At 42.8% G+C, this 10,000-nt stretch overlaps 1 protein-coding gene across 1 annotated transcript in view; it reads right to left on the bottom strand.

Moving 5' to 3' along the window:
- The window catches only part of LOC125048258 (putative ankyrin repeat protein RF_0381), a 6,450-nt gene extending 33 nt beyond the window's left edge, over positions 1–6,417 (bottom strand). Inside the window, exons 1-2 of the mRNA XM_047646871.1 lie at positions 6,362–6,417; positions 1–2,039 (exon numbers count right to left, since the gene is read on the bottom strand). The exon at positions 1–2,039 is cut by the window's left edge and continues 33 nt beyond it. Of these exons, the coding sequence (XP_047502827.1) occupies positions 1,264–2,039; positions 6,362–6,377 (792 nt within the window). The 5' untranslated portion in view covers positions 6,378–6,417 and the 3' untranslated portion in view covers positions 1–1,263. The remainder of the gene's footprint in view (positions 2,040–6,361) is intronic.
- Between the last annotated feature and the right edge of the window lie 3,583 nt (positions 6,418–10,000).

The following is a 10,000-nucleotide window of genomic DNA, read 5'->3' as shown; positions in this document are numbered from 1 at the left end:
GTGTATGTGGATGATTGTGTGTGTAAGTGAGCATTTGAGTGAATAAAATAGCATAGAAAAAAACAAAGTAACAATATTAACAATATGATTACTGAAAATATATAAAAAGGTGAAATAAATACAACATGCACAACAACAATGCCTTCCTTCAGCATCAATAATATCACAACTCTCAGTCGATCACAAAGTACAGAGAATAATGCCCTGAAGTTTACAGATCTTTTCATCTCATAACATCAACTGAAAGCACAAGAATTCCAAGATAGAGTTCATGTGTACAAAGGTCTCAAGATCAATTACTTTTGGATACAATTTAATGTGGGACTGCTCCAAAATTACTAACATTCTATAATTGTTTAAGAAATGTTTTAATGCATACTTTTTTTTTTACAGTCAATGGGACATTTTGCAAAACCATCTAGCTGCAAGATACTTACATTATTAATTAAATAGCATGGAACAAAATTATATTTTGGTACCATGTAAATCACAGGGCAAATCCTTAAATATTCTAGTTCATAAATCAACTTACATATAATGGACAGACTTGTAATATCCACTGCATAAGACAGATCTTAAAAAGCTGAGCACAGGTTTGTGTTCTGAACAGATCACTTATATTCAAATATCAGAGTTCATATTTCTAGAAATTCTAAATTGGAGGCAGATCTTGACAAATTAAGATGACTTAATTTCAGCCAGTAGTAAACGAAAATAATTTAACATCCATCACCCATTATTAATATTGAATGTATTACAACTTATACACTACATTTGTGCTGAGAAAATCAATGTTACAGTATCAATACTGCCATGAAAATCAAACTGCACATATCCCCTCTTTATCTACCCATCTCCAGTTTCATTATTGCTAAAGGTATAAAACAATGACAGATTCTTGCACTAATGAGAAACATAAAAAGAAATGTCCATTTTCTAAGTCTTTGACACTACACTTTGAGGTAAATATTGCAATGCAGTGAGTATTATTATTTGAACATAAATTATTAAATAAATAAAATGCTTACAGTAGACATTAATATTTCAAAAATATTTTGTTTTAAATTCCATAAAAAACACCTTATCATTACCTTAACATGTATATTAAATCTAGTATGATTTAGTTAATGTTGTAGAGACAGATACTTCAAACACATATTTCACATAGATAGCAAAATCTCTACAGCACTAAACTGATGACATTGGTTACAATGGGAATCCTAATGCAGAAAAACTGAGGGTAAAATGAGCACAGCAGCAGATCTAGATGTTGACTGACTTGTACGTGAGAAAGTCTCGCCATGTGGTAGGTAAAGTGGTTTTGGACAGGGCCAAGAGAGATGCAGGTCCTAAGTGAAGCGTGAGTGCTCGGCGACACACACTCGACAGTTTTGGGGGCTGTCTCCTAGCGTCGTGAAGTAGCGCTCGTATTCCCGAATCCTGTACTTCACTCTCAATCACGCCACCATGAATGAGGCGCTTAGTACGAGCACCAGCAGCAAGAAGAAGAACAACAGCACCCCAGGTGGCATCCCTCCCTGCTGACCCCAAAGGCGTATGCCCCAGATGGTCTTCTGTGTCTATGTCAGCACCAGCTGTGAGCAGGATTCGAAGGAGGTTAATCCGATGATCAAGGACAGCAAGGTGCAAGGGAGTGTGACCCAAGGAAGTCTTAGTATTCAGGGCCTCCTTTGTTCCATACTCTAATGCTGCTTTCAGAACACTCTCTGCATCACATCTGCCATTACGGACAGCAATGTGAAGGGGTGTCTCTGTGCTGCGATTGGTTAACCCCACAGCAGGTGGGTAAGCAGAAGCCAGTTGCTGCACAACATGAGCTGGCATTCCACTCACATCCACAGCATAATGCAAGGGTGTGTTGCCCATGTTGTCAAGTAATGAAGGGTCAGCACCAGCGGACAGCAGCAACTCCACCAAATCAGCATTGCCTGAGGCAGCAGCATAATGAAGGGCTGTGCGATTGTCATCATCCAAGGAGTCTACACTTGCACGATGGGACAGAAGCAATTCCACCAGCTCTGTTAATAAAAGGAAAAAAAAAATCTACATTAACCATAATGAATAAAAAATGGGGAAAATGCTCTTCAATTTTTTTAATTTTTGTGAAATGTTTCTGCACAAAGGAAGATGACTAGTGCATAACCAATTAGTAGGAGCCAAATTAGTAGGAGCCAATTAGTAGACCTTGTGACCTTACCTAATTTCACCATTCCTTGAATTAGTAGGAAAATGTATTTTTTACTAATACTATTAATATTGATGGTGTTATTTTTATTATAGAAATTATAATTACTATAATGTTATAAACATAAGTAACAACAAAATAAGATAATATAAAATATTTTTGTAAATCATGGAAAAGGGTAAACAGGCGAGACAGGCAGTACTCGTAATTGGCTCATTGGTGACTTAGTACAAGTGTAGCCCTCTATGTCTAAAAACAATTAATAAAGTAAACTCACAGTTGGCATGGCATGTACATACATGCCATGCTTACATGCCATGCCTGTTGGTATTGGGTTAACTTGGCTATTAGATTTATCATTAAAATTGCTGTTAAGTCATTACATATACAACAGATGAGTCAAGAATAAATATCATATCAAAAATAAGTTGATATCAATCAACTTTTTACAATCCAAATAAGTCTTTGTATAGACATAGTATGAATGAATATATGCAAATGAATGAATGAAGTCGCATATTTTAATGCGTTATTTATTAAGACATCAATAATGCTCTGATCTCATCCTCCTATATTCTTGGGATAAAAATAATATATCCTAACTTTATACTGAAATGTTCAAATAATTTTCTAAGTGCTCTGTATCAATTAACATTTAGTTTTACTTTCAATATGTGATTTTAAAGGGGATTATTACTGTTTTTTTGCTTCAGCATGTCAACTGTTTATTTTCAACTTATAAATTGTCAGATTTTGACATTGAAAGATGGGTCCTTACTTGTATTACATTGGCAAAAGGATACCCATGTCAGATTTCAATTTTGACATTATTTCTGTTGAAGAAGCCAGGGGGAGGGCAAAATCCATATGCACCTAGCAAAGGATTCAGTGGGGAAGGCATTCAACCCCCAAAGGCATGCAGGAAAAAGTCTCTAGAAACTCTGCCTGCAGCTACCAGGCCCTGTAGACCATTATCCATTTATAATTGGGGCAGTGCCAGGGTGGATGCAGAGGTGGCATCCAGCCCAAGTGACAAACGGAGGTTTTACCTCAAATGGGCCCTCCAGGTGAGGGCATGGAACATCCACTCTTTGTGTCTGGATGATCAAATGCCACTGTTATTGAGGGAAGAGAAACAGCTAGGGGTAGATGTGGCTGCTCTCTCAGAGGTGAGACCTGGCAATGATTTCACCTTGCTAGCCTGACCACAGTGAGGATCACCATCACCATGGGATAGTATAGCCATTTTTATCAGACTTCAGTCTTTGGTTGTAAAGGGTACCTCTAGGTCAATGAGTGCATAATGGTACTGAGACTAATACGTCTTATGTTTTTTATTTCTATGTCTCTACTGACATGTATTTGATATGAAATTGATGTGAAAGAAATATTTGTCAAACTCTCTTTCATGGCTGACAGCTGTAATAAAGAAGATATATGCACTTCTCTGTGTAATTTCTATATGGTAACTGTGATCAAGCTGGCTGTGAGATATTTGATAAGTCTAAGGATTGAAGCTGATGTCATTAATGAGAACAGGCTCCTTCTCTTATACTTTGTGAGGTCCAAGAGATTGAGTATTCCATCTCCCAGTATCAGCACTCCAACTGGTATTACTGGAGCTGGTATGCCACTCATTAGAATTGAATAATTCTGTTCTACTGATTACAGATTAATCATGTCTACTCTCTGGGTCCACTTCAAAAATTGCCTCTCCACTCAATGACTTCCTTGGACATTTCACTTGGACAGGCAGAGGGAGGAACGAGCTTAGGGGTTTGTTATGGTTATCTCCAGTTGCTTTACAACACTCAATAACCTTTTAAAGCTGCAGCACTTTGGGACACCTTCAAAGCCAGAACACTTGATGCAGCAGAATAGTCCACTGATAACCCCTACAAGAAAAAGGCAGAACTTTATCTCATAAAAGACACTAGAAGCTATGAATGTGTATCATATTGCCTGATTTGCTGGAGATTGGGATTTGTATCAATCCCTGGTGCATTCCTTTGTTAAGGGCATTCATGCTTACCAAGCCTAGAGAAAGCAACATTCAAAGCCCACTCTACAGATGGCAACAGTCTTGCTGAGGAGATAGAGATATCATCTTTGTTTGTGTTGGGCACTATGCTTAAGTATTCTGAGAATTGTTTCAGGTTGAACAGCATGGATGTGGGTGGTGTCATGATTCCAATGATCCACAACAGACCAGATCTTTGGGCTTTGAAACACTGTAGAACACAACCATGAGTTTGGAGATGGTTTGGTTAAGCCCTGCACTGACCAAGAAAATGCATTCAACTTGGTGCACCGTGAATCACTTTGGGAGATCCTGAAATTTAGAGAAATTCCAGCAAAGTAGGCTTATACAGCCTTCTGCCTCTGAAAGTGCTGTAAAGTGTTGAGGGACTGGTCTAACTTCTTTCTTGTGAATTCAGGAATGAAGCAGGGCAATGTCTTACATGAATGCTTTTCAATACTTGCATGGACTGGATGAGTGAAGCTGTCATCCAACACTGGGCAATGGTATGTCACCAATATCAAGTTTGCTGACAATATCATTATCTAATCCAAGTCTCATGTGGCCTCTTTTGATAGCTCTCAATGTATTCATAGTGAAGTGCTGCCCATGAGCCAAAAGGCCTCTTGGACCAACACCATGGTCCAGGACTTGGGTGGTCTGCAAGAATCTGCCTCGTTGGTGTGTACTTGCAGGTGAGACATGAAAGTCTCACATTATTTTACATATCTTGGTTGTATACCCTGGGCTGTCAGACAAGGAAGTCTGGTCTGGTAACAAGAGCCAAGAACTTCCTCAGCAAGAGTATCTGGAAAAGCCTGGACCCTATCCTTCATTTAGGAGTCTTGTTTTGATATCTTCTGCATCTTCTGTTGTATCATGGGGTCATTTTCAAGATCATCAAAGCCAGTGTCCAGCTAGGCAATGGACATTCCACATGGATGAAAAGAGTGGCACAGGTAACCCATCATCACTGTATTTCTGAGTTAAGCCCTGTCATTTTATGTTAAAACTGCATGCAAAGGAAGCGAAAAAAACAACACAATATATCAACCTTTGAAAGTAAATAATCCAACATTTCTAATATAGGTTAAATTTCTACACTTTTCTATGGAAATACATCTATATGCAACATGTGTTTCTTGTCATATTTCCATTTTTCATGAGAAAAATATTTAAAAATCTAATGAATGCCCTTGCTAAAGTCTTAATATCTATTTAGTGAATATGCAACGTCCTTTTTTATTCCAAAAGACAGAGGTTGAGATGAGATTTTGCCAATTTCAGTCTTGCATCCTGCTCATAGCCCTATAAATTGTGTATTTTATTTTTAAAAATTATATTTTGCCTTGTTATGAGAAAAATATAAAAAATGCTAAAGGTGGAATAGAGAAGCTCTGACCAATACATGAAAGTCCTGGTCAATGCATCAGTGAAATCTTAACAACAAGAGGATGGTCACTGCAGCTGTCCTTCACCCTTATCACCTGAGCTTTCACTTTCTTTTATGCATTGGCTAATAATATGATCATATATATACACATATGACTGCTAATAATAATGTTATCTGAATGACAAATATATACAAGGATTGTGGATTTGTTTTTTTTCCAGACACTTACATAAGAAGTGACAATCATATCATTTCAATAAGTATTGAAGAATGAGCTTTCATATTCATGACGATGCTCTTCAGCATCAGAGGTTAAAATTTACATACTTAACACATGGCAATTCTAGAAGATTCTTCATGAAAACACATTACCTATGAAGTCAGGGAACATGGCAATAACCTTTTTTGAACTTTTATGAATCTATTTTCCCTTGGACATAGCTTCTTGACAAAGCTCATGGTTATAAGGTTTTACATTTCAAAGTGGACAACAACCACTCAACAATTTTCACATGATCCCTCTTATTGTGAAGCATGCAACCTTATTCCAGACTATTGTGCCTCTGATTCCCAAATATTCTGACCTGATCCTTAAAATCATTTCCCCCATGATTATACAAATCAATAATTAATCCTTAAGGGCTCTGCGAACCAATGCATCTCCACTGAACAGCGAAAAACATCATGTTCTAGCTATCTTAATACAAAGACCTGAAGTCCTGTAAATGGGATTACTCCTTACCACTGTTTCCTCTCATAGCTGCCAGATGGAGAGGGGTTTCGGTGTTGGGGCGTGCGGGAATTGACTTTAGCTTGGCTTTGTGCTGCTGGCATGCAGTTGGTGGTAGGTGTGGTGTGGCGTTGTGGTGCGCTTGGCGTCGGTGAGGTCAACCTGGGGTTGGTCTCTCCCTGCTCCACATTCTTACTGGCGGTTGTTGGGTTTTGTTGGTGGTGTGTCTTTCCTATGAGGTTTTGGGTTTTGTAACGATCGTACTCGGGTATGGGAGTTTTTAGGTGTTGGATTGTGTGGGGAGGGTGGGTAGGATGGATTTTGGCTCGCTTTTTAGTCTACCGAGAGCCACAAACAATAAAAAGAAGGGGAGAGAGGGAAGAAAGAGAGAGAGCGAGAGCAGAGAGAGGGGAGAGCGCGAGAGAGCGAGAGAGAGAGCGAGAGAGCGAGAGAGCGAGAGAGAGAGAGAACGAGAAAGAGAAGGGGGGAGGGAAAGGAAAGAGCAAGAGGAGGAGGGGGAAAGCGGTGAGAGAGGAGGCGGGGGGACAAGAAAGAGAAAGGAAACGAGGGAGGAAAGATAAGGTAAAACGCAGGAAGGAGGGAGTGGAAAGGGAAGGGAAGGCGGCAAGAGCACTGGAGGGAAAAATAAAAAGAGGGAACGAGAAAAAGAAAGGGCAAATGGAAGGAGGAGAGCAAAGAGAAGTAGAAAGAGAAGGGTTTCGAGAGGGAGAGCAGGAGAAGGAGAAGGGACGGCGCGGAGAGGCGCCGGAGCAGGGGGGGAGAGGGAGAGGAGAAAGGGAGGGAAAGGGAGAGGGAAAGGGAAGGAGAAAGAAGAAAAGAGAGGGTGAAGGGAAGAGAAAGGGGAGGGGAAAAAGAAAGAGAGGGGGAAAAAGAAAGGCAAGCGGGAGGAAAAGACAATGAGGAAAGGGAAGAGAAAGGGAAAAAGTGGGAAAGGAAAGAGGGGAACGGAGAAAGAGAAATTTAAGAAATAGAGGGGAAGAGAAAGAGAAGGAAAGGGGAAGAGGAGAGAGGGGAAAGGGAAAGCGAAGGAGAAAGCAGAGGGAAAGAGAAAGGGAAAGAGGAAGATGGGAGAGGGAAAGGAGGAGAGAGAGGGAAGCGAAGGACAGAGAAAGAGAAAAAGGAGGGCTGGAGGGAGGAGATAGAGATGCAGGGAAAGGGGAAGAGAGGAGCAGTAAGGGAAAAGGGGGGAGGGAGATAGAGGGAGGAAAGGGAAAAGGTTTAGAAGAAAGAGAAAGAGAGGGAAAGAGAAAGAGAGGGAAAGAGAGAGAGAAAGATACAGGGGAGAAAAAGAGGGAAGAAAGATAAAGAGAGAAAAAAAGGGAAAGAAAGATAAGAGAGAAAAGGGAAAGCAAGAAAAGAGGAGAAAGGGGAAAGAAAGATAAAGAGAAAAGGGGGAAAAAAGAAAAGAAAGGGGGGAAAGAAAGGGAAAGAAGATAAAGAGTAGAAAAAGGGAAAGAAAACGATAAGAGAGAAAAAGGGGAAAGAAAAAAGATAAAAGAAGGGGAAAAAGGGAAAGACAGATAAAGAGAGAAAGGGGAAAGGAAAATAAAGAGAGAAAAAAGGGACAAAAGATAAAGAGAGAAAGAGGGAAAGAAGAGAAAAGAGAAAAAAGGGAAAGAAAGATAAAGAGAGAAAAGGGAAAGAAAAAAAAGAGAGGAAAAGGGAAAGAAAGATAAAGAGAGAAAAGGGAAAGAAAGATAAAGAGAGAAAAGGGACAGAAGAAAAAGAGAGGAGAAAAAGGGAAAGAAAGATAAAGAGAGAAAAAGGGAAAGAAAGATAAAAAAAACGAAAAAGGGGAGAAGATAAAGGAGAAAGAGGGCAAAGAAAGATAAAGAAGAGAAAAGGGAAAGAAAGATAAAGGAGAAAAGGGGGAAAAAACGGGTAAAGAGAGAACGAGGGAAAGAAAGAAAAAAGGAGCAAAAGGGAAAAAAAAGAGAGAAAAGAGGGAAAAGAAAGATACAGAACAAAACAGAAAGGAGGAAGAGCAAAAGGGGAAAGATAAAAGAGACCAAGAGGGAACGCAGCTCCGGCGAGTACCAAGGGGACCTCCCCACCCCCTCCCCCCTCCCTCCCTCAACCCTCCCTCCTTCCCTCCACTCCCCTCCCCTCCCCTCCCTCACCTTCTCCCACTTTTCCTCCCTCACCCTTCTCACCTCTTCTTTCCCTCACTTCTCTACCTCTTTCCATACCTCCCTCTCTTCCTCTTTCCCTCCCCCCTTTCCCTCCCTCACCCTGTTCCCTCTTCACCCTTACCTCTTTTTCCCTCCCTCACCTCTATCCTCTTTCCCTCCCTCACCCTCTCTCCCTCTTTCCCCCCCCTCACCCTCTTTCCTCTTTCCTCCCTCACCCTCTCTTCCTCTTTTCCCCCCTCACCCTCTCTTCTCTTTCCCTCCCTCACCCTCTCTTCCTCTTTCCCTCCCTCACCCTCTCTCCCTCTTTCCCTCCCTCACCCTCTCTCCCTCTTTCCCTCCCTCACCCTCTCTCCCTCTTTCCCTCCCTCACCCTCTCTCCCTCTTTCCCTCCCTCACCCTCTCTCCCTCTTTCCCTCCCTCACCCTGTCTCCCTCTTTCCCTCCCTCACCCTCTCTCCCTCTTTCCCTCCCTCACCCTCTCTCCCTCTTTCTTTCCCTCACCTTCTCTCCCTCTTTCCCTCCCTCACCCTCTCTTTCTCTCCCCCTCCCTCCTTCCCTCTCTCCCTTCCCGTCTCCCACACCTTCTCCCTCCCCCTCTCCCCCTCCCTCACCCTCTCTCCCTCTTTCCCTCCCTCACCCTGTCTCCCTCTCTCCCTCCTTTCCTCCTTCCCTCTCTCCCTTCCTGTCTCCCACACCTTCTCCCTCTTCCTCTTTCCCTCCCTCACCCTCTCTTCCTTTCCCCCTCCCTCCTTCCCTCTCTCCCTTCCCGTCTCCCACACCTTCTCCCTCCCACTCTCCCCCTCCCTCACCCTCTCTTCCTCTCCTTCCCTCCCTCCTTCCCTCTCTCCCTTCCCGTCTCCCACACCTTCTCCCTCTCCCTCTTTCCCTCCCTCACCCTCTCTCCCTCTCTCCCACCCTCACCCTCCCTCCCTCCTTCCCTCTCTCCCTTCCCGTCTCCCACACCTTCCCCCTCCCCCACTCCGACACACACAAAACCAAAATTTCCTCACCCATATCCTGCGCATTGTTCTCGACGCAGAGGCAGAGCGCGGGCCGCTGCTGCGAGTTGATGGAGAACCTGGTGTCGGTGTCGACGCCCTCCTGGAAGAGCTTGTGGACGCGGGGGACGTCGTTGTTCTGGATGGCCACCAGCAGCTGCGAGTCCAGGTTCCAGCGGCGGGCGAAGGTGGTCATGGCGGCGGTCTGTGGACGGAACCAGGAGACTGCGTTAAAAGCAAGGCCCGTTTGCGTTTCAGGAGGACGAGCCCAAGGTGTCACCAAGGGAGGAGGGGGAGGAGGGGGAGGAGGGGGGGATACCAGGAGCCTGAGCCTGAATTCATCCTGGTGATTCCCCTGGGAACACCGGGCGAGAATGGACGTGGCCTCTACGGGTCAATGTTTCAAATAAATACGTACAGTGTTTGTGTGTGTGTGTGTGTGTGTGTGTGTGTGTGTGTGTGTGTGTGTGTGTGTGTGTGTGTGTGTGTGTGTGTGTGTGT

The sequence above is a fragment of the Penaeus chinensis genome, chromosome 43 (genome assembly GCF_019202785.1).
Source record: "Penaeus chinensis breed Huanghai No. 1 chromosome 43, ASM1920278v2, whole genome shotgun sequence".
In the NCBI taxonomy this organism is placed as follows: domain Eukaryota; kingdom Metazoa; phylum Arthropoda; class Malacostraca; order Decapoda; family Penaeidae; genus Penaeus; species Penaeus chinensis.
The sequence above is the reverse complement of the archived record's forward strand: the minus strand, read 5'-3'. Positions and strand labels throughout refer to the sequence as shown.